Raw genomic sequence first — 23984 nt, forward strand, 5'->3', positions numbered from 1 at the left:
CCAGGCCAATAGGAATATCATGATAGATGGAGAAAAGACTGAGATTGTCAACAGTTTAATCTTAACTAGGATCCACGATCAACACCCTTGGCACTAGCAGTCAAGAAAACACAAGGTGTATTGCATTGAGAAAGTTTGTTGTCAAGGACCTCTCTAAAATACTGAAGAACAGTGATATCAGTTTGAAGACTAAGGTGTGCCTCTTCCAAACCATGTTCTTTTCAATATCTTGCTATATATCTGAGAGCTAGTAGATGAATAAAGAGGATATAAAAAGAATTAATCCCTTTGAGTGGTGGTGTTGGAGAAAAGCACTGAAACGCGAAACCTATACTTGGACCAAGAGGCAATCCTCAGAACAGAGCAAGAAGACACTACATGGTTCAAAATCAAGAATGGGGTCCGCTAGGGATGTATTCTGTCTCCATACCTTTTCAATCTGTATGCAGAACAGATCATCCGAGATGCTGGGCTGTACGAGGAGGAATGTGACATCAGGATTGGTGGAAGAATCATCAACAACCTGCATTATTCAGATGACACAATCCTGCTTGCTGAAACTGAGGAGGACTTGAAGCGCTTGCTGCAGAAGGTCAAGGACTGCAGTCTTGAATATGGATTGAAACTCAACATAAAAAAAAACAGCGATTCTCACCACTGGGCCAATTGGCAGCATCAGTATGGATGGTGAAGAGACTGAGATAGTTTAGAGTTTAGTTTATTTGGTTCCACAGTCAACACTCTTGATAACACCCAGGAAATCAGGAGACGAATCGCATTGTGATAATCAGCTGTGAGGGACCTCTCGAGTACTGAAGAGCAATGAGGTCAGACTGGCGACTAAGGTGTGCCTGATCCAGGCTATATTATTCCCAATTACATGCTATGCATCAGAGAATTGGACAGTGAATAGGGATGATAGAAAGAGAATTGATGCCTTTGAGCTGTGGTGCTGGAGAAGAGTATTGAATATACCATGGACTGCAAGGAAAACAAACAGGTTTGTCCTGGAGAAGGTGAAGCCAGAATGCTCCTTGGAGTCAAGGATTCTGAAGTTTCATCTGACATACTTTGAGCATGTTGCAAGGAAGGACTGGTCTTTGGAGAGGGACATCATGTTTGGGAAAGTGGATGGACGGTGCAGGAGAGGAAGACCCTCGATGAGATGGATCAATTTTGTGAGTGGAGTGGTGGGAAAGAGTGTGTCTGAGACGGCGAGGTTGGCACAGGGTAGAACGGCGTTTAGGGCTCTTGTACACAGGGTCGCTATGAGTCGCAAGCGACTCAATGGCACATAACAACAACAACAACAATCTCATGGACTGCCAGAAGAACAAATGGATATGCTTTGGAGAAAGTGCAACCAGAGTATTCCTTCGAGGCAAGGATAGTGAAGCTTCATCTCACATACTTTGGATGTGCTGTTAGGAAATGCTATTTCGTGGAGAGTGACTTTGTGCTTGGAAAGGTGTAAGGTCAGAAAAAGAAAGGAAGACCTTCAACAAGATGTATTGATGCAGTGACTGCAGCATTGGGCTCAAGTATCTCAGAGATCATGAGGATGGCACAGGTAGGGCAGGGTTCAGTGATGTTATTCATGGGGTTGGTATGAGTTGTACTTACCTTGATGGCACATAACAACATAACAGTCTATCTAAGAAGAGGGAGAATGAAGTTTCAGAACGCTAACTCATTTCCTCCCAGGGGCTCAGGTGACATAGGATCTGGGGTCGGAACTTAGCCCTCTGCGCCTCTGAGGTAGCTGTTCTGTAAAAGCCACAGACCTCCAGAGAGGAGAGGCTGCCCACTGCTGAACTTTACCTGAGCCTGAGTAGGAGGCCACCTCCAAGAGGATGAGCCAGAGGGTGGCTTATCTCACTCCTGTCCCTTCTCTGGAGACTTTCCCTCAACGCCTGGTCCTCTCATCACCAAGTACACAATTGTATGGTAATGTGAGTATTGGATAATCGCTATCAATATTTCATGTCTCAACCAACACTGTCCAAACACCACTTATAAAATATGAATGAATTGAGGTTTTGACAAGCAAATAGGCCAAGCGTGATACCAAGGGAATGAGGAAGGGACAGGGACAATAAGAGACACCCCCCCCCCCAAGTCCCTGGAGTTAGGCCCAGAGTTTGTGGGCTGGCTAACTCTTCTGGAAAGCCACCAGGGCCAGTGTGCTTGGTACAGGGCTGAAGCATGGCTTCTGCCTGTAGCCTCGGGATTTATCCCTGAAGCCTGTAGTTGACAGGTTTATGTTTATAGTCTGGGGGGCTATGTCTGCAGTCTAGGGACCTGCATCTATAGTCTAGGGGTCTGTCTGTAGTCTGGGCCCCCTGTCTGTAGACTCAGGTTCTGGATCTGCAGACTGGGGGTCTTTGTCGATAGTCTGAGATCTGTCTCTGAAGTTTGTGGGGAGGTGCCTGACAACTTGTCCTCCAGCTGCCTAAGATGTTAAGGAGACACCAAATGAAGTTATTGTAGCATTTGCTTAGAGCACCTGAAGACACCCCACCATCACCACCAGGGGGGAGCTCACTGGTTCTAGTCTCTGGTCAGAGAGTCAGGAGGAGGTCATCCTTCTCAGACTCCCCTCCTTCCCCCTGCAGCTTCTTCGGACCCTTTCTCATCCCTGCTGAGCTGAGCCTCAGTTGAAGCCACTTCTCTAGCCTAGCTTCAGTCTTCACCAGCCCTCCTGGAGGCTGGCAATAGCAGTCCTTCACTGGACACTCTGGACTGGGCGGAGAAGGAAACCTCACTTGGGGTGATTTGAGAAGACCCCATAGTTATAGGCACCTCTCACCTCCTTGCACCTTCACAGCTCTATCTCCAAAAGACTCAACCCCAAATTGTTTCCTCACTGTCCAAGGGCTCACACTCTCCAACAGGTCATGGCTTTTATTCCTCTGTATGTAAGATAAGCAAGTATATTAAATGGTCCCCTCATTTTCATTGTGTTCTTTTCTAACCCCAACATCTGGCAGGTTCATGACTCACTGCTTTTGGCAGAAACTCCAGGGACCAGGATCTTGCTCTGTGTAGTCAGACAGCATCCAGGGAAGTCGGTGAGCTAATCTGACAGGGTGATGCTCAGGGTCCCCTGTAACCGACAGCTCAGCTGGGCTCCCAGCCTCTAGGGACTGCACCTGGAAGTCTGGCAATCAGGGATGGGCTGAGGGACTGGCCTCTGATACGGGGCATTGGTAATGGATACTCAGTGTCCAGTGTGTACTGGAGGACAGTGATCTATTTATTTGGAAAGTCCATTGGAAGGAAAGGGAATGGGAGGCGTGTGCTGGAACCCTGCCAGGAACCAGAAGCGACTTCCTGTGACTCTAAGTAAAACTAGGCCTTGATTCAGGTTCTTTTGCAGTTGCCCAGTGAAAGCCATGTTATCATCTGCTCTCAGGATTCCGAGCTGGGTGCTGCCAAAACCTTTAGCATAAACCACAACCCCTGTCCTAAAAGTTACTGAGAACCACTCAGGCACCAGGGTTGCCCACATACCAATGTCAAGCTTGCAAAGGGCAGATTGGCTCCAGACCTTGGTTGGCATGGCTACCTACAGTGCCTCTTCTGAGCTCTGCCTTACATCGGACTGGCTCTTGGCTTGAACAAAGTTGAGTCTGCATTTGCATTTGGGAGGATCCCACCAAACAAATGAAGAGAGCCTTGCTCTTAGCTACCAGACTATAGATAGGTTGGTGGTTTGAACTGTCCCAGCAGTACCACGGAAGAAGGGCCTGGCAATCTGCGTCTGTTAAGATTACAGCCAAGGGAGCTCTAGGGAGCAGTTCAACACTGTAACACACGGAGATTACCCTGGTTTGGAATCAACTTGATGGCAGTGGGTTTTCGTTATCAACCTGATAGTGCCTCCTGTGGGCATCCAAGAGGTGCCTGCACAGTTGGCATGAGGGTGAGGGAAGTTTCTGGAAGCCAGTGGCATCCCTTGAGATTTACCACAGGGTCCTACTTCCTCACCAGTCAAGACCAGCTGTGAGGAGAGAGGTCTATAACTGTTTTCAGTGGAAAATAAAGTGCTTCATCTAGATCCCTTCTAAGAAATTGACAGGGCTGATGGTAGCTGCTGATTTCCCGAGGTTTCAAAATTGGTGGAGGGTGGCAAAGGGGGTTTTCTGTAATCTTTTCACTGATAGATTAGATGGAAGGGCAGATCTCGCAGGAGCAAAGGACGACCTTGAGAAAATGTGGCTTCTGTCAAAGGGAAGAGAGAAATAATCTCCCTTCCTCAAACGGCTGCCAATAAGCCTTCCCAGCGCTGAAGCGGTTGACAGAAACTTCGCTGCTGTTGCCTCCCGACCTGGGAGGCTGTAACATTTGACTGTGTGATAAGAAATTGCCAGGCATTTTCTAATTACAATTATCATCATCGTGGATGTCTCTCTTAATTACTTTCTTATAATTAGCTGTTGCCTTTCCCCTCCCCCCTAGCATTTGTGTACTTTGCAGGTTTGCTGACATTTGAAAGCCCCAAAATAGAGACATTTGGGAAGGAGAGGAGGTTGGTGGTGGAAAGTCAGAAACTTAGTCCTTCCAGGCAGCCCTGTCTATTTCAGAACCTTCACAGAAAGAAACTTCAGAGCTGGTCCAAGAGGGAAGTGACAGATCCTTTTCTGAGCTGATGGGAATGAGATCAGGAGTATGGGTTGAAGGGTTGTGGTCTATGAGGCTGACCAAGTGTTATATAGTCTTGAAAAGCAAATATTCTTAGCCCCCTTCATTTTTTCCCCAATGTTCATTTTTTCCTTTTCCAGTGTATTTTATAAAATTATTCACCTACATTGTAGTTTATAGAACTGTTTGCTACTGATCAATAAGTTTCATTACCCCACCTCATCGAGTCCCTCTTGCATCTTGCCTATTCCTTTACCTGCCCATTTCATCCACTAAATTCTGCTCCCCTAAGTGTGTGTTTATGGTGGTTTTTTTTTAAAAAATAAATTTTTATTTTATACTGGTTTGCTTACAAAGTTCATATACATTGTTTTTCACAGCAAATCTTTCCCGTTTTGGAAAGGAAATATTCTTGAAAAGCCATCTGGGCTACTATTCCTTGGGTTTGGGTGTCCTTTTAGGAAATGAGGCTGTGAGGAAGCACATACCACTCAGATCCATTTCGGAGTTAATTAACTAACTATGCTCAGGAGTTGTAGCCTGATTTCCCCCAAAGCCACTCATGCATTCAGAGCATCCCAGGGAGTTGTTACAAAGTGCTTTATGCCCCTTGACCTGATGGTTGGTTCTCTTCTCTCCTGTCCCCTGCAGCCCTGTGTACAGAAGAGTGTGTGCATGGCCGCTGCGTTTCCCCGGACACCTGCCACTGCGAGCCTGGCTGGGGAGGGCCCGACTGCTCCAGCGGTGAGTCTGGGGGCTGCAGGGGGTCCTGCAGCCCCAGGTTCTGTTGTGAGTGGGACCTGTGGCCTTATAGGCCAAGTTTTTATGTGTCCCATTGTGATAATCCAGGATTACAGTTCAGACAGTGTGGGTGTCACAGAGGAGGCTTGCCTGCCTTATAGCACCTGATGGTATGTCTGAAGGTGGTGGGATTTGCAGGGATGTGGGGATGATGGTTTCTGGGGATCAAAGAGTGTCATCATAGGTTGGGTGTGCCGGGGATTGTGGGGTCATATGTACTGCTCTGACTGGATGAAGCATCTTTAGATGTGATGTCCAAAGGATGAAATCAAATGGAGATGCTGCCAGAAAGTGCAGACCTAAGATAATCCAGGCCTGGTTCTTGGGCTTTTCTGGTCCAAAGGCTGGCTCAGTTTTGAGGCTCAGCAATAACTGATTTTAAAGATTAGTGGACACTGCGATGCCTTTGTGTCACTGCTGGTAGGAGATTGAGACAGGTCACTGTATTCCTGCATCTCTGTGGATGAACACCTGATGATCTACAGGAAAGGCCTCATTTTGTATAATATTTCATGAGTTCGTTGTTTTTCAGTGCTGCATAGTATTCCATTGTGTGAGTATACCACAGTTTCTTCTATCCATTAGTTTGTTAATGGGCACTTGGATTGTTTCCAGCTCTTTGCTATTGTGAACAAAACAGCAGTAAACATAGGTGTGCAGGAGCTGCTTTGCCAAGAGCCCAGCTGAAGGCGCAGCTCTCCTCTCTAGCTCCCTTTCCCCAAGTACTCACAAATCACTCCCTTTCCCTTTGGTATGTTTTAAACCCATAGTTGGACAGCCGTGCTTGGAAAACTAGATCATTGAAAAAGAGGAAGACCTTCAACAAGATGGATTGACACAATGACTTTGATAATGGGCTTGACCATGGTGGAGATTGTGAGGATGATGCAGGTAGTAACACATTTTCAATCAGAAGGTCAGCAGAAGTCCCTGGAGTCCCTGGTACCTGTGAGCAACAGCTGCTGGGTAGCATCATGGTGTTAGATATTTACAAAAACTTTAATTAGTGTTGATACCCAAATTTCTTCTTGCCTCGGGCTGGCACGTACTCTGTCTTCCTCTTGAGACTTGAGCAGATAACTAATCCATTTGTTCACACATCTTTGGGAGCCACCTCCCTGTTCCCTATCCCATCCTGACTACAATGGTCATGAAAAATTGAAGAGCTGAATGTTGAGTTCATATGTGCCAGTATAGCATTCTTGGCTCTTCCCATTCTCGCTGATGGGATGGAAACATGCAGTTACATCCTGTGTCCAAGTGCCTTGATTGATCCTCTTTGCCTGCACAGAGCATGGGAAGGTACTGACCAAGCCAAGTCATTTTGTATGTGGTTTTGTTTTTATGCTGTGAATTATTTGAGTATACGCAGCCCAGGATCTGTATCCCAGAGACTCTCTCCAATGCATTGAGACCATCAGTAGCCTCAAAGGTCTTCCACTTCCACCTGCCAGGTAGTCTTTGGATGAGAAAAAAGGGCAGAAACACATCCAGATCACAGGTACACTTGAGGGACACACAGTGAGTTAAAGGAATGTGTCTGACCTATCTTCTTGTGCATGTAAACAACAGGAAATACATTGGGTGAATTGTTTGTGTAACTTTATTTATAAGAAATCTTTTCTTTTTTGGCCAAGGGGAATTTACACAGCAAATTAGTTTCCACTCACTGATTTGTACTTAAACTGGCCTGTGCAATTGATTGTCATTCCTACAGTGTGTCAGCACTCTATTTCCACCCTGTCTTCATCCTTCTATTTTTCCCTGCCCTAACTCCCCTTCTCATCTCTGCTTTTGGGAAAATGTTACCTGTTCTGTCTCTTATCGTTCATATTCTATGAAGTATATATTCCTCCTGGGTATTATGGTTTATTTTATTGGTCAATCTTTTGATTGACTGAAATGTGATCTCAAGGAGTGACTTCAGTTCCAGGTTATAAGAGAGTTTTAGGATGGTGTACTCAGTGGTTCCTCTTCTGTCATGTCCCTGGTTGAAGTGATCCGTAGGGGTAACCAGATATTATCTACTTCTCAGACTAGAGGAGGCTGTAGATGAACTACTTCCTTCAGTCTTTTATTTCCTTCACTATCTTTTATTCTAGCTGAGAAGAGATCTTAACTGGCCACTCATAAGGTTTTTAGATCCAATGCACTACCTACTAAACTAAAATGTAGAACATTATCCTTCTAAGCTTTAGCTGGCCAGTTGACCTAGATATTTTGTGAGGATATGGTCCTTAACCTCAAGACTAGTAACTTGATTCCTTGAGGCATTCGGACATGTCTGAGACTTTTTCGTAACTGAGCCACTTATGTATTTTATTGCATACATGATTGTTTATAGACATACAAATATGTCTATACCAATGCCCACAGCTATGCATATGTAGCAATGATGTCACTCTAGAGACTAAGATGCACCTGGTCCAAGCCACAATTACTTACTGTGCATCAGAGAGCTAGACAGTGACTCAAGATGATAGAAGAAGAATCAATGCCTTTGGGTTGTGGTTCAGGAGAAGAATTCTGAATATACTGTGAACTGCTAAAAGAATAAATAGGTCTGTCCTGGAGAGGGTGAAATCAAGCTGGTCCTTGGAGGCTAGGATTTTTACATTCTTTCTCACATACTTTGGGCATAATGCCAAGAGGGACCAATCCTTCGAGAAGGACATCATTCTTGGAAGGGCAGAGGGTCAGCTCAGAAGAGGATGGATTGGATGAGATGGATTGACTCTGTGACTGGGGTAATGAGGGCAGGTAGAGGGTAGGCTCAGGAGAGGGCAGAGTTCAGAGCTATTGTGCATAGGGTCACTGTGATTCTTAGGAGACTCAACAGCACATAATAACAGCAACACCTGTATATACACATAAGCACGTTCTACTGTATGTCTTCCCACACCTATATTGCATGCATGTGTTTCCACACACTCCTGGTTGTTATTCCTGTTGTTGCAGAGTTGTGTCTGTTGTAATGGTTGCCACAGTTGTCCTTGGTCACCTTGTGCTGACTTTCCCGTGCTGTACATGACTTTCCTTTCACCTGAACATCCTGTGTCTGCTGTCTTGTAAGTGTTCTTCCTCCTGCCTCCCATCCTGAGTCACCCCCAAAGAATGAGGCTTTCTGTGTGGAAACCTGCTTTTTTCTAAAAAGTGGTAACATAGAATAGATGTCTTTTTGTGATTAATTTACTTTACACAGCAAGAAAACCTTCAACAAACTAGATTGACACAGTGACTGTCCCAGTGGGCTCAAGCATGTCAGAGATCGTGAAAATGGAGTGGGATATGGGAAGGTTCTGATCTGTGCATAGGTTTGCTCTGAGCCAAACTCGACTCAGTGGCACATAACCACCACCACCACAACAAAAACAACACGATCCCCTCCAGATTCATCCATTTATATTTCAGAGATTCATCATTGTTCTTAACAGTTGACTATAATTCCATTGTATGTGGGTACCACATTTTGCTTATCCATTTGTCCATTGAAGGGCATTCAATAAATGTTTCCATCTATTTGCTATTGTGAATAACACAGCCGTGAACGTGGGTATGAATATGCCTATTTGTGTCACTGCTTTTATTTCTTTAGGATATACTCCTGGGACTGGGATTGTTGGATCATTTGCTATTTCTATTTCTATGGCTTTTTTGAGGAAGCACTGTATAATTTTCGGCAGTAGTTGTTCCAATTTACAATCTCACTAGCAGCGTATAAAAGTTCCTGACTTCCCCACAACTCTTAGCAAGCCAGCATTTGCTGTTTTCTATTACAGTGAATCGGCAGTGCTGAAATCTCTAACCAGGGGTAGGTGAATCCTACTGGGAGTGGTTTGCTTGCTGTTCCCTAATTGGATGCAAAGGGAAGCCTGTGTGAGTTTGAACTGTAGTTTGAGTGAATATTAGTCACCAGTCAGAGCAAGTTAACTTAGTACTTTGTGTTTGATTAAGATTATACTACACAACAAAGTAGGCAGTCAAAGACAGTACTTTGTGGAGTTTGTAGTGTAGGGGAAGAGAGGTGGAATAAAGATGGCATTGGATGAGCGAGACTAGACAGCTTGCCTAGATCTTGCTCCCAGAGTTACCAAGCTTGCAGAGCAATAGCCTTGTTCTTTTACAGCCTGGACCATTGAAGTCACCGAGGTGGAACCGACTCACAGCAGACACTCCCGCGGGTTTCCTAGATTGTAAATTCCACAGGAACTCGTGCGTCTTTCTCCAGGCGAGCCAGTGGTGGAATCAACCGCCAGAGGCGCGACCTTTGGGTTAGCAATGCAGTTGCCCGAGCACGGCACTTTAGAGTTCATTAACTCTCCAAATCAAACTCATCGCCGTGCAGTCAAAACTGATTGATAGTGGACTCTCCAGAGGGTCTTCAGGAGGCTATCATTTGCACTGGAGGAAATTGCCCAATCTTTGTCTTGCTGAATCACTAGTGGATTTGAAACACCAAAGAGGTGTCGCTTTTGAATTAGCAGCACAACTCCCTACGGTGTCATCAGAGCTCAGTACAAAACCAGGTTGTCTAATTTCACTACCCAGTTTGGTTACTAAATGTGTTGAGCAACCAAACTATTTCTTCAAATGAAGGTCATTCTCATGGGGGGAGGAGCCGCCATCTTTGGGTCTACCAAGACACCACTAAACCCAAGGGAAGCCCTTCAAGGGGGGCTCATTGGAGGGACAGCAGCAGTGCATTTACAGAGATTTCATAGACTCTTAATTTCAGCATCACTCAGCATGTTGAATATTTGGTGCTTTGCCAAGAACTTTCCAGCCTCTGCTTCAATTCCTCCAGTGACAAGGAGTTCCCTGTCCTGTGGATGCCTATTCACTGGTTTTCAATGACCATCTCCAGTGGCGGAGTGATGAGTAATCTGTTACGGCCTCTGAACACCTGCTGGAGGGTCAACTCTTAAGTCTGCTCCCTCCCAGTGACAGTGAGAATGAGCTTGCAAACCTGAACTCTAATGATGATGTTCTCCTTCCTTCTGAATATTGAGCCTCTGTTAATATGACCTAAGGTTTAAATAGGTCTTTGATCAGCAATCGTGGCTACTTGCAGGATAAAGAGGTATTTGCTGCAAAGATGGGGTCCTGTGCCATTGTTGTGGAGAAAGAGAAATGAGTTAAGGAGCAAAAATCATTCCCAGGTTTGCTTTGGTTTGTTTGCTCCTGTTATTCATGTCCCTGGCTGCCTGTCCCAGCTCTGGGTACCTTGGGGTGTACGTAAGGCCCCTGCCCATGGGGACAGGCAGTGCTATGTGTGTTTCTTAGTTGGTTGAATAGGATTTCTATTTATTTGTCTTTGTGACATGTTAAAAAACCCCAACCTTTACTGTATTTTCTTAATTACTGTTTTATAACATACGCAGTTTTAACTTTTTTCTAATTATAAATTTATATCTCTTTATATTAAAATGAAGAAGCATTCTAATGATGTTGTCCATAGTATGTTGAGCTGCTAATAAAAAGGCCACGCGTGTCTGGCAGTTTGAATCCACCAGAAAAATATGGGATGTTTTCTCCTATTAAGATTTACAGCCTCGGAAAACCTATTGTTGAAGTTGTTGTATATCATGGAGTCAGAACTGACCCATAGCTGACCCGCGGCAGGTTTTCAAAAGCAGTTAATCTCTCCTCATGGGAGGAGACTGCTGCTCCTACTCCTGCAAAGCAGCTGGTGGGATTCGAACCGTGTGCCTTTGGGATTGGAATGCAGTTTCTTGCCACTAGGCCACTATAGAGGGTCATCATGAGTTGGAATTTACTTCATGGCAGTTGGTTTGGGGATTTGTGTTTAAAAAGCCCTCACTTGACTGTCAGTTTGTAGTATTATGGTAACTTGGATTTTTGCGTGATGCTGGAAGCTGTACCTGTGACATTTCAGATGCCAGCTGGGTCATTCAAGGGTTTCAGCAGAGCTTCCAAGCAGGGGAGTGTATCTGAAGATCTGCTTTTGACCAGTGAAAATTCATAGCTTACAAGATTGACTGGACAGCACCTAGCAACAATGTATTAGCAAGCGATTTCAAATCTCAAAAGTATAGACAAGAAGGCTAAAACATATCAAATCCAGCAGCTAGTGATAACCATTGCTAATCCCAGAGTGCTTATTCCTCACTTATCTACAGATCTGTGCAGAGAGCTAGAGCTGGGTGTGCCCTTTTATAACTAGGATCAACCTGTGTACACCATTCTGTGAATCTCTTTTTTATGCCATGCACCTATTTCCTTCTCAGTAAACATGCATCTCTGTTTTCATTTTTAATGGCCTTATTGGAATTCCATTGTGTGGCTCACCAAATGTGATCACGATTCTTTATTGATGGGCATTTAAGTTGTTTCTGACTTGCCACTATTTTAGGTTTAACATCCTAGGGACCTGAGAGGTTCCAGAATGGAAACACTTTCAGAGGTGGCGGTGGCTATGTCATAAACAACATAGACCTCCAGTGGGGCTTGGCGAGCAATCTTGGCTCACACGTAAACTCAGAAATTCAAACTCAGTCCCGTGAAGTGAATTTTGGCTCATAGTGACCCTCTGTGGAGTTTCAGAGGCTGTAAATCGGAACAAGAGGAGACTGCCCCTATTTCTCCCATGGAGTCGATGATGGATGCAAACTGCTGAAGACAAATGGCCTTTGCCTTAGTGGTGAAATTGGCTGTGACTACATCACCAGGGCTCTCTGTGAAACTTGCAAGAGCTGGAAATCAAAGGAGATACCGCGTTTCCCCAGCAATCTAAAGTGTTCCACCTTTGACAGGGTGCAGTCTTACCACTTTGCTATCATTCTTTTTGGTGGAAAATGCTTATATTGCCCTTTTCGGCAGGTTTTCTGCGTTATGCAAATTCCAGCTTCTGCAGATTTTACTGTATCTAGTATTTCTAATAATACAGGAACTCTGGTGGCCTAGTGATAAGGAGCCACACTGCCATCCCAAAGGCACAACGAGGTTCAAACCAGCTGCTCCGCAGGAGAAAGATGGGCAATCTTTTCTCATGCTATTAAAAACTGCCTCTGAAAACTTACTGGAGGGTCAGCTATGGGTCGATTCTATCTAGATGGTATAAAACAACATCAACATTTCTAAACTGTTTTTAAAGTGACCTATAATCATTACATATCTAGTGACTTAGAGATAACCCATCAATACAAATCAACGGATTTTGCCACTAAGTGAATATTGGTGCCAAACTGAAAAGAGGTTTTGTGGGTTTTTTGTTTGCTTGTTGTTTTGTTTTGTTTTTTTAAAAAGAAAGAAACCCAAATCCTCAACTTGTAGAGCTCTTTGGATTGTGGAAGGGAGGGCAAGAGACTTGGGCTTTGTGTAAAAATGATATAGTGATTCTTCTTGTGCATACATCTTAGACCACTTGTCCTAATTCCTCCTTAGGATAAATTCCTGGAAGTGGGAGGGAGGATGATTAAGATCCATCATCCTGCTGCCTGCCCTCGCCCTGCCCTTTGTGGCTGCCGGAGAATTTATGGCTCCGAGGGCCATGAGAGGGTAAAACCAGTCCTGCAGCAAGGGGTGGGTGGGGGTGGGTGGGAGAGGCCTGCTCATTCTTTTAGACCCATAATGCCATAACCTCTTTTCTTTAAAGCCTAGAGTAATTTCTTTCTGCTCCATAAAGGAAATGGAGTGATGCTAATTTGGTTGGTGGGCAGTTACGCCAACTATTGTGGGCAATTCTGAAATGCAGACAAGCCAGGACAGGCCTTTCTCAAATTATGAACTAGTTCTATTCTTACATCTGTCTCTAGGTTGAATTAGTACATAGTTTGAAAGTGTTACATTAGTCAAATGTTTGTATTGTTGGTGTTGTTAGATGTTGCTGGATCACCCCAACTCTTAGCTGATCCTCCAGAGGGTTTTCAGAGGCTGTAAATCGTACAGGGTGATTGCCCATCTTTGTCTTGAAGAGAAGCAAGTAGATTTGAATCAACTGCCTTTGGGTTAACAGCACAGCTTCTTAGCCACTATGCCACCAGAACTCCCTATAGTGTGCTTTTCTGTGCATACACTATTCAAGAAATACTTGCAGAGATACTAAAACATCTTTAATATAATATAATATAGTAATAGTAGTAGTAATGTTTTGATGGGCATTGCAAAGTAGAACCCGTTTGTTATTATGATCCATTAACGTGTATCTCGAATGTTTAATATAATGGGCGTGAGGGAGCTTGGTTCATTCCAGTGGGTTGTATGTAAGTTGGACGTTCGTAACGCAGGGACTGCCCATATAGGGAAATGGAGGAGCTGCGAGCTTGGTCATAAACTTCCATCCCATATAATAATGAAGAGTAAAAGGATGAAATGTCAGTTTACACTGAATAAAGACGACAGAGTGACTCGTATTAAATTGCACTAATCTCACAAGTGGAGATAAAAAGGAAAAAAGTTTTCCTATATTGAATATCTAGCTTTTTAAAGTAATTAGGAATATTAAAGCACTGACAATGATTGAGATAGAAACATTATTCATAACTTTTATTTCCGCACTGGGCAATGATCCAGTATATTTCATTTATGAGGTTTCAGCTGTAAGGAGAAGAACGTGAGCCAATTCCTAAATTAAATATGCCCTGTTAACTTTTATAAATGATACCCAAGAATTAACTTGGAAATTTAAGCTTTCATTGTATTATTTAATTATTGTTCTATCCCAGGGCCTGGGTCTCTGCTGCCCATTTCACATTGCTTTGCTTTGGAATGATACAGAATGGCACAGATTTCATCTGTGGTTCAGTCTGTTCCAAAAGGGCTGGGGTAGAGATGAGAGGCATCCTAGCCTGATGCAAATGATTAACCCACTCAGTCACTAGCCTTAAAGTTGAGCCTACCTAGAGATGGCTCAGAGGAAAGAGCTGGCTATCTATATCCAAAAACATCAGCCATTGAAAACCCTCGGAGCACAGTTCTACTCACACATACATGGGCTGCCATGTGTCAGAATTGGCGCCGCTGCAAGCAATAGAGAGAGTAGCTTGCCCCTCAGTCATCCCCTGCTCTCCCACATTCTTTAACTCCACTAAACTTGTGTTATCCACGCACACGTGAGAAAGTGCAGGCCGGCAGGAATCCAGCACACCGTGTCTCAGTGTCTGGGGTTAACTCCTAGATGCAGGCACCAGGCAGAACGGCAGAATAGGCCAGAGTGATGAAGGCAGGAAGAACCTAGTTGGGCCGCCACCAGCAGAAGCATCTGCCAAGTTCTTATCTTGAATGATTCAGGGTGTAGGCTCCTGACTGAGCTGGCTTTGAGATAACCTTGCAAGTTAGAAGGGAATGTTTACCAGCCCAGAAACTTGCCTGTGCTCCTTAATAGCACAGAGCCAAGATATATGTGTTTGCTCCAAGCCATAGAGTTTTACTTCCTCCCTAATGGTGCAGCTTTGTTCGAACCCATTGTTCATGGGGTCACTGCAAGTTGTAGTTGTCTCAGTGGCATCTAACAATAACAACAGTGGAATAGTGGAGAGACTGGGTAGTGCAAGCAGTTTAATACCTCTGCTGTTAGCTGAGAGGCTGCAGGTTTGAATGTTCCCAGAAGGACCTCAGAAGAAAGGCCTGGCAATCTACTTTCAAAAAGCAACCACTGACAGCTAGAGAGCACACCTCTGCTCTGACACGTGTAGAATTAGCAGGAATTGGGATCCAGTTCACGGCAGTTATTTTTTCACGACACTGCTGCTGTTGTTGACTTACGTGACTTAGGAACTGTCTGACTTACAGCATCCACATGACGGAGTAGAGTTGTCTTAATAGGATTTCTTGGCTATAATTTTTATGGAAGTAGATCACTAAGTCTTTCTCTCTTAAAGCTACTAGGTATAGGTTTAAACTACCGACTTTTCAGTTGCAGCTAAGGGTTTAATCATTTACATCACCAGGGTTCCAATTAATGATAATTAGTAAACATGATCATTGATTTAAGCATTAGCATTAAACTGTACATTAAAACGGACACAGGTTTGTTATGTATAAAATGCAGAATTTGTATTTCTTTTTAAAAAACAAAAATTCAATAATTTGAGTTTATGGTGGGTCTTTTGGGGCTACATCATAGGGGCCTCCCTTGGGGACAAAGCTATTTTAGGGATGAGGGCTCAGAAGTAGGTAGGACATAGCCAGAATCAGATCTCCCAGGGCCGGTGGCTTTTTGCAAGGATGGCTCAGATAACACTACCTCAGATATTTCAGGGAGCTCTGGTGGCCTAGTGCTAAAAAATTGGCCATTGCAATCCCAAAGGCACTAAAGGTTCGAATCTATTAGCTGCTTTGTGGGAGAAGGATGGGTAATCAGTAGCAATTTACTGCCTCTGAAAACCCGTTGGAAGGTCAGCTCTGAGTCAGTTCTGGCTTGAGAGTGTACAACAATGGTTTCTTTGCACAGAACTTTCCGCTGGCCCACCAGAACCCATTAGACGGATACTTTCCTCCCTCCTTCTTCACATATCCTGCATGCATCCACATATTCTTGGAATAGAATAACTAGGAACTGTAGCTTGAGGTCTACAATTTCATGTCTTGTCATTGGAATCTCAAGGTTCAACTTGAAGCAGTTGAAGCCAGACCTGGGAAGGACCTCAGTAAATGTGTGATCTACTTCTGTTGTACATGTGGCAAGCCAAAGCCCAGAGAAGGGTGACAGCTTGCCCGGCTCACCAGGTGGGTAGTTAGAGAGCTGTCACTTGAGCCCAAGCTTTCTGACCCCTGTGCCTTTTGTCTCCCACAAGTTGTTCTGGAAGATCTACACTAAATTTTTCTTAGAGGCACATGAGTCTCATCATTCCAAAAGGAAATAAGCAGAGTTGTTTTATGGATTTTTGTGCACATGACCCAATGGTTACAGACCCACTTTGTCCTTTCTCTGTTCAGGTCCGCCAGACAGACCCTGTAGGCTAAGTCCGGGCACTGGGATTAAAGGGTCCCAGCAGGGTCAACATTGCCATCTGCCTGATGTGGGAATTACATCAGTGATTTATTGGCAGATATGGTGATGCCACAGCCTGCAGCACAGACCACGAGGGTATAAAGCCCAGACAGGATATGGGCTAGAGCTCCTGGCTCCAGTCTCGAACAGGAGAAGTGAGCTCAAAATGAGATAGGCAGAGCCAGACAGGAAGTAAATGGTGTTGGTCACATAGGTCTGTTGGTAAGGGCTGCTGACAGATCTTTTGGCCTGTTTTGCAGCAGTGGAGTAAGAAGGGTGAGCATGAGTAGAGGGAGAAGGGGATGAAGGAGGTCCAGAAGAAGCAGGAAGGAGGCACAGGCTCAGAGGAGGAGGAGGAGGAAGATGAATGGGGATCTATACTTCCCCCTCCGCTTTCACCCTTCCCCCTGCCAGCAGATGCTTCTTCTGTGTGAATACAGTGGGTCTGCTTAGGATTCTTGGTTCTTGCCTAGAAGGGTTGGCTTTTTCATCTCAGGAAAGGAGGGTGATTGATTATAGACTCTCCCAGCTGACAAATGGCAGAACCCAGATCTTACATTCCTCTCACAGCTCCATGCTGCCTTTGGAAGGTTGAAGTCCTTTACCCCAACACACAGTGCCACATCTTCCTGGATGACTGGCTGAATTTCACCCTCTCTCTGAACCTCAGTTTTCTCATCTGTAAAATGAAAAGGGAAAAGGGAGTCGTCCTACTGGCTCAAAACTTAGCACTGGGCAACTAAACAAAAGTTTGGATATTTGAACCATCTGTGTTTTATTGACTTCACAAAGACATTTGACTGTGTAAGTCACAACAGACTATGGTGAACATTGAGAAGATGAGAATCTCAGAATTGTGCTCTTATGAAATCTATTCCTAGATCAAGAAGCTGTTGTTCGAATGGAACAAGAGAACAGTACGTGGTTTAAAATCAGGGGATGGTGTGTGTGCCAGGGTGGTATCTTTTCTCCATACCTATTTAATCTGTATGCTGAGCAAATAATTCTTGATGCTGGACTGTGATGAAGAATGTGGCATCGAGATTGGAGGAAGACTTATCAACAACTTGTGTTATGCAAGTGATATCAACCTGTGTTATACAGATGACCTGAGACACTTGCTGCAGAAGATGAATTACATTTCCATATCAAGAATACAAAAATCCTCACCACTAGGCCAATAGGCAACATCATGATAGATGAGAAAAGGATTCAAACTGTCAATTATAGTATCTTACTTAGAAACCCTTTATAATAGTCCAGAGATCAGGAGACATATGCTTTGGGCAAAGCTGCTGTCAGGGATCCCTCTAAAGTATTAAAGAGCAATGAAGTCAGTTTGAAGACTAAGGTGTGCCTGATTCAGGGCATGATCTTTTCAGTCACTTACTGTGTATCTGAGAGCTGGAGAGTGAATAAGGCTGAGAGAAAAAGAATTGATTCCTTTGAGTTGTTTTGCGGGAGAAGAGCACTGACTATCCTATGGATATCCAATGAACAGATATGTCTTGGAAAACGTGCAGCCAGAGTGCTCCTTGGAGACAAGGATGAAGAAGATTCTTCTCTCATATTTTGGACATGTTGCTAGGAAAGTCTGTTTCTTCGAAATGGATATCATACTTGGAAAGGTGAAGAGCCAATGAAAGAGAGGAGACCCCCCAACATGATAGATTAACATGGTTACTGTAGCAATGGCCTCAAGTGGGAGATGATGAGATCTGTTGTTCATAGGGTAGCTGTGAGTCATACTGGGCTTGAAGGCACCTAACAACAACAATAACAAGCTGCTTTTTTAAAAAAGCAAGCAACACAGACTTTATGTGGGGAAAGATAGAGGGTGCGAGAAAGAGAGGGAGGCCCTCAACAGGATGGATTGACACAGTGACTAACAATGCACTCACGCTTATCATAGATTGTGAGAATGTTGTTGTTTTTAGATGCCATCAAGTTGAGTACGACTCATAGTGACCCTGTGAACAACTGACCTGAACCTTGTCCTAGCCTGTGCCGTCCTCATCAACTCTGATACACTGAGACTCTTGCTGTAGTTACTGTGTCAGTCCTTCTCATTGAGGGTCTTCCTCTATTTCGCTGACCCTACATCTTTCCAAGCATGATGTCCCTTCCAAGGAATAGATTCTCCTAGCAGTATGTCCAAAGTATGAGAGACAAAGCTTTACCATCTTTGCATCCAAGGAGCATTCTGGTTGCATTTTTCCTTTACTTTTATTTTATATTGCTTTGCATACAAAAGTTGTGTGCATTGTGTGTCGTTTATGTACATTACATTTCATGCATTCCTCCATTCACACTGTGTTCCACATTATCATTTCCATACACTGTTTTATAAAATTAATCACCATTAATCCATGCCCATCCTTACCCCAGCTTTTCAGGTCCCCACTGAATCATTCCTAATCCTTTTACCTCCTTGCTATGCCCACCAAACTTGGCTACCTCGAGATGTCCCCCCTCCCCACCCTCAGCCCCTTCAACACTCCTCTTCCCCCTTTGGACTTTGGTACATATCTTACTAGTAATCTTTCTATTTTTACAATAATAGTCTTAAGCAGTATTTGTCCTTATGAGACTGAGTTAGTTGACTCAGTGTTGCTCCCCAGCTCCTCCCATATTATATAGTATTTTTCAAAATCATTGGTCCTGAGTACTGCATAGTACTAAGACATATCTGTTAATTCTTTTGGAAATCCATGGAGTATTCCTTATTCTTCTCCAACACAACTCAAAGGCATTAGTTATTATTTTGTCATCTTCATTCATTGTCCAGATCTCAGAGATATAGCAAGCAAATGAAAAGTCCACGGCCTGGATCAGGCACACTTTAGTCTTGAGACTGATATCATTGGTCTTCAGTATTTTGGAGAGATTGTTGACAGCAGCCTTGCCCAAATCAATACGTCTCCTGATCTCCTGACTGCTGGTTCGAAGGGTGTTGATTGTGGATCCAAGCAAGATGAAACCATTGACAACTTCAGTCATTTCTCCATCTGTCGTGATGTTGCCTGTTGGCCCAGTGGTGAGGATTTGTGTCTTCCTAATGTAGATGTTATTCAGATTGAAGACCGTAGTCCTTGAGCTGCTACAGCAAGCATTTCCGTTCATAGGGTCATTATGAGCCATATGCTTGATGACATCTAACAAGAATAACCACTCTGTGAGGAAGACCTGCTTCTAGGAAGATGTGGCCTAGGAAACCCCGTGGGACAATTCTGATATGCCACATGGGTTTGGAGTCATCACTGATGGCACAGTGACAACAGTGAGCTCTGAAGTCCCATGATACTTTGCTTCTAGGAAAACATGAATAAAACCAAACCCACCACTGACAGGTTGGTTCCATCTAAGCAACTTTCATGAGTGGAGAGCTCCCTTAGAGTTTCCAATGCTGTGAATGTCTTAGGTAGCATTTCTCCCTTAGAGTGGTGGCTGGATTCGAACTAGTGATCTTTCCATTTACATCTCAGTGTTTGAATCTCTACACCAGGAGTGCTCCTGTTTCCCTGGAAACCATTGGCCTGATAGAGGATTCTGGTGACATTCCTCCCTGACCCCTGACGGAGGGAGTCAGGATCTCTCTATCCCCATCATGGGCTTTGGGATGCTATCTTCATTCCCAGCCAGAGAGATGGAGTGCAGAAGGAGCAGGTGCAGGTGAATACAGCCTCGTGACTCTTGTTCTTGCCTCCCTGAGGTGGGGAATCACCAGGAGCCCGAGGTTGCCCCAGTGCAGAAAGGTGCTCATCAAGGTATTCAGAGAAGCGTTGCGCCAGCCCAGAGACGGCTGCTTGGGCTCAGTGGTTTTTTCACTACGGTGCACCCGCTTTCAAGGTTAAAGCAACTTCAGATGAATCACCACAAAGCAATTACACTTGCTGCTCTTCTCGTGCGCTCTGCCCAGCCCCGGGCCCTCACGGAACCGCCTGGGCTGCCTTCTGCTGGCATCTGGTCTGCCCGTGGGCCTCCCCGGGACAGTGGGCCCCATGTCATCACCACACAAGGGGCTCAGCTACCGTGACGGGAACAGAAGGGAGCTGAAGACACGGCAGCAAATGCTCCTTTCAAGGTCTGTGCATAAAAAGGACCTGCCGCCATTCATCCCAGAGTTCTAATTCTGAACAAAAGAACTCAATACCAGGGCCCCTGGGCCCTCCTTGATGGCTGGGTGGGCTCTGTTCCTCGAGTTCCATTTAATGCACTTTTAACTGAACACTTCTCAGCGTCCAACTCCCCCAGGGATTTAAGGGTGAATGGAAAGATTTGAAAATAGAACCTCTATACTCAGAGCACTTTTGGGCGGAGGCCAGATTGCTAGTGCAGAAAGGAGGGAGAGGAAAGAGGAATGGGGGAGAGAAGGTGTTGGATTTGGAGGACTGGGGCCTGGAGTAGTTTCTTATGGGAATGGGAATGGGAGGAAGGAAGCAAGTAGAAGATATTATCTCCATTTTAGACAGAGAAACCAAGGGACAGTGAGAGGAGAAATGACACCTGAGGCCTGCAGTGGATGTCTGGGCGTAGTCCATCTGACTCCACGCTTGTTGCATCAATGTGTGGTACAAAGTCAACCATAAAGCAGTCATTGATGCAGGTCCCAGGCCATGGTGAAAGGGACCTCCTTTCAGCCAGCCCTGGGCCCTGTTGGGGAAGGACAGCAGGCTTTTGCCATCTTTTGGCCCTTGCCTGTCGCCCCTCCCCAGCCTTCCTCCTTCTCTCTGGAGTCACCCCAGCCTTGGCTGTGCCCGGGGAGCTGTTGAAAAGGTTAATTTCCTCTTTTCCAGAGTTTCTTCCAGTAGCTCTGGGAAGTGAGAGGGACTAGAACTAGAGGGAAACTGATGGTGCAACAGTTAAGTACTTGCCTACAAGCCATGAGGCTGATGGTTCAAATCCACCCCAGAGGCTCTGCAGGAGAAAAAACCTTTCCTGCTCCCATTGGATTAAAGCATAAAAATGCAATGTGGCAGTTTTCTGTCCCATCCCCTGCCATGTAGAGTTGCTCTGAGTCCAAGTAGACTTAGCAGCACCAACAACAGATGCTGGAGCAGAAGATTCCTGCTCCCGCGGGGACCTAGACCATGGTCAAGATGAGAGTGAGGCTGAGTGGGCCTGAAACACAGGGCTGAAGCCAATGGATTCTCCCAGCTTGTCTCTACCCAGGGTTGTTGTTATGTGTCAAGTCAGAACTGACTCACAGCAGCTGACCCTCCATTGAGTTTTCAGATGCTGTAATCCACTATGAGTTGCAGGCAACTCGACATCACATAACAACAACGACAACAACAAACCACATAGAAGGAGATTGCCCATCTTTCTCCCAAGGAGGGTCTGTTGGGTTTGAATCATCTAAGTCACATTCCCATGATAACATCACTGTGAAAGGAGAGGGCCCTTTTGAGAAGACCATGCTGCCCCCACTCCAAGAACAACCAGGGCCCAGTGCAGTCCCTGATCCCAACCTTCACAGGCCCTGGGAGGCAGTCCTTTGGGCAGGGTGACAGGTGGGACCGCTGCTCCCCTCCACTTGAGAGAGGCCACCTCCAGCATTCCCCAACCCCACATCCTCCTCCTGTCCTGGCTTAGTGGAGCCCCTCCGCCTCTCACTCCAGGGATGATGGTACAACCAGTCCACTTGAGGAGGCCCCAGCCCCTGTGGCCCATCTTGAAGGTCAGTTCCTGTGTCCCACAAGGTCCAAACCAGGATAGCCTGGGGTCTAAATGTGAGCTGTGCGTGAGGGGCTGGGAAGGGGAAGGTGTGTTCTGTGCACTCGGCTCAGGCCATCTGTTCCCTGAGAACAAAATAAGTAAACAAACCACATGCACTGAATCACAAGAACTGGGGGAGAGGGAGGCAGGTGGGAGAACCCGCCTGGAACGTGACAGAAGCAGAGAAGAGTGACAGGAACTGAGCTGGCGGTGGTGTGTGTGTCTGGCAGCTGATGCCCACACCCCTCCCGGCCCCACGCAGGCATGAATAGGCACAGTGCACCCTGGCACTTCTGGGGGCGGCCTGTGGGCAGTTTCTCTGTGGGGATCATGAACCACCCTCACTTGAGCACCCGTCAGCCCACCCAGCACAGACGTAGCAGCTGGGGAGGGGGTGAGGAGGTGGCACTAGTAATTAGAGTTAATGTCACCCAGTGTGTTAACTCTTGATGTCCCTCGCCACCCCATGCACCTCCTCCTATATCAGACCCTACAAAATCCTTAGTAATGTTTAGTGTCCATTTTAGTCATAGAATAATAGGAGATAAAGTTGTAATTTGCTTCAATGTACAAGTTCTCAGATGATGTGAAGACTCACAAGAAAATTGTTTTGTGACGTCTTTCTCCATCAAGTTGCAACATTATTGGTTAGACATTTTTTAATAATCTAGTTGACATCTTTTTTTTGCCTTCTTTTCCTTTAATTACGGCTTCATTTTCAAAAAAGCTAATATAGCTTCAGAAATATTCATAACCACAATATTGCCACTAAAACAACAGGAAGTTTTATGAAATCAGTGATTATAAATAAAGCTGGAAAAGACATTCCGTATGACCCAGCTATTCCACTGCTTGGAATATACCCTGAAAAAATGAGAGACTTGTACACCATTGTTCATAGCAGCGTTATTTCACCATCACAAGAACACAGAAGTAGCCCAGATGTCCAACCACAAACGAATGGATTAAGAAACTAGGGAACTCTGGTGGCCTAGTGGCAAGAAGCTGCACTGTAATCCCAGAGGCACGTGGTTCGAATCCACCAGATGCTCTGCTGGAGAAGGAGGGGCAGTCTCCTCCTGTAGCAGTCAGATCCGATTTGATGGTACACTCACACAAAATAATAATAATAATAAAATAATGAATGAAACTCTAGTACAGCCACACGATGGAATACTATGCAGCATGTAGGAGCAATGATTTTGTAAATTAGTACCTAACTTGGGCGAGACTGGAGAGCATTATGCTGAGTGAGTGCAGTCTTATGAAGACAAATGCTGTATAGGACCATTACTGTAGAGCATGTACGAGGATCCAAGGGGAGGGCTAAAGCATAGGGCCCTGCAATTTGATTGGTGGAGGGAGGAGTAGGTAAAGGAAAGGGGAAAGATTCAGTGTGAAAACAATGCATACAAACTTTGTAAGTAAACCAGTATTGAATACAAATTTTAAAACAAAGACTCTGACAACCCACACAAAAACACACAAACAAACCCCCACAAACCAAAACATCCTCTCATTGCTGTCGAGTTGGAACTGACTCATGAGTGACCCCAGAGCCGGTTTCCAGGCTTTAAGTCACATGGGAGGAGATTGCCCGTCATTCTCCCTTGGAGTTGCGGGAGGATTCACACCACCAGAGGGTCAGGCCTTCGGGTTAGTTCTATGGACTACACCACCAGGTGCTGTTGTTATTAGTTGCCATCAAATTGAGTTTGACTCATTGCAATCCTTTGAATAACAGACAAAACCTTGCTCTTCCTGTGCCACCCTCATCATCTCTGATACACTTGAGCCCGTTGCTGTAGTTCCCATGTCAGTCCACCTCGTTGAGAGTCTTCCTCTCTTTCATTTACCCTTTACCTTTTCA

The 23984-nt window shown here is 45.1% G+C and overlaps 1 protein-coding gene across 1 annotated transcript in view; it reads left to right on the forward strand.

Annotated features, from left to right (window-relative positions):
• The window catches only part of MEGF11 (multiple EGF-like-domains 11), a 345864-nt gene that overhangs the window by 81041 nt on the left and 240839 nt on the right, over nucleotides 1-23984 (forward strand). Inside the window, exon 4 of the mRNA XM_006886638.1 lies at nucleotides 5296-5388. Coding sequence (XP_006886700.1) covers nucleotides 5296-5388 — 93 coding nt within the window. The remainder of the gene's footprint in view (nucleotides 1-5295; nucleotides 5389-23984) is intronic.

Source organism: Elephantulus edwardii, unplaced genomic scaffold (genome assembly GCF_000299155.1).
Source record: "Elephantulus edwardii isolate Elephantulus edwardi_28Jun2011 unplaced genomic scaffold, EleEdw1.0 scaffold00050, whole genome shotgun sequence".
Lineage (NCBI taxonomy): Eukaryota > Metazoa > Chordata > Mammalia > Macroscelidea > Macroscelididae > Elephantulus > Elephantulus edwardii.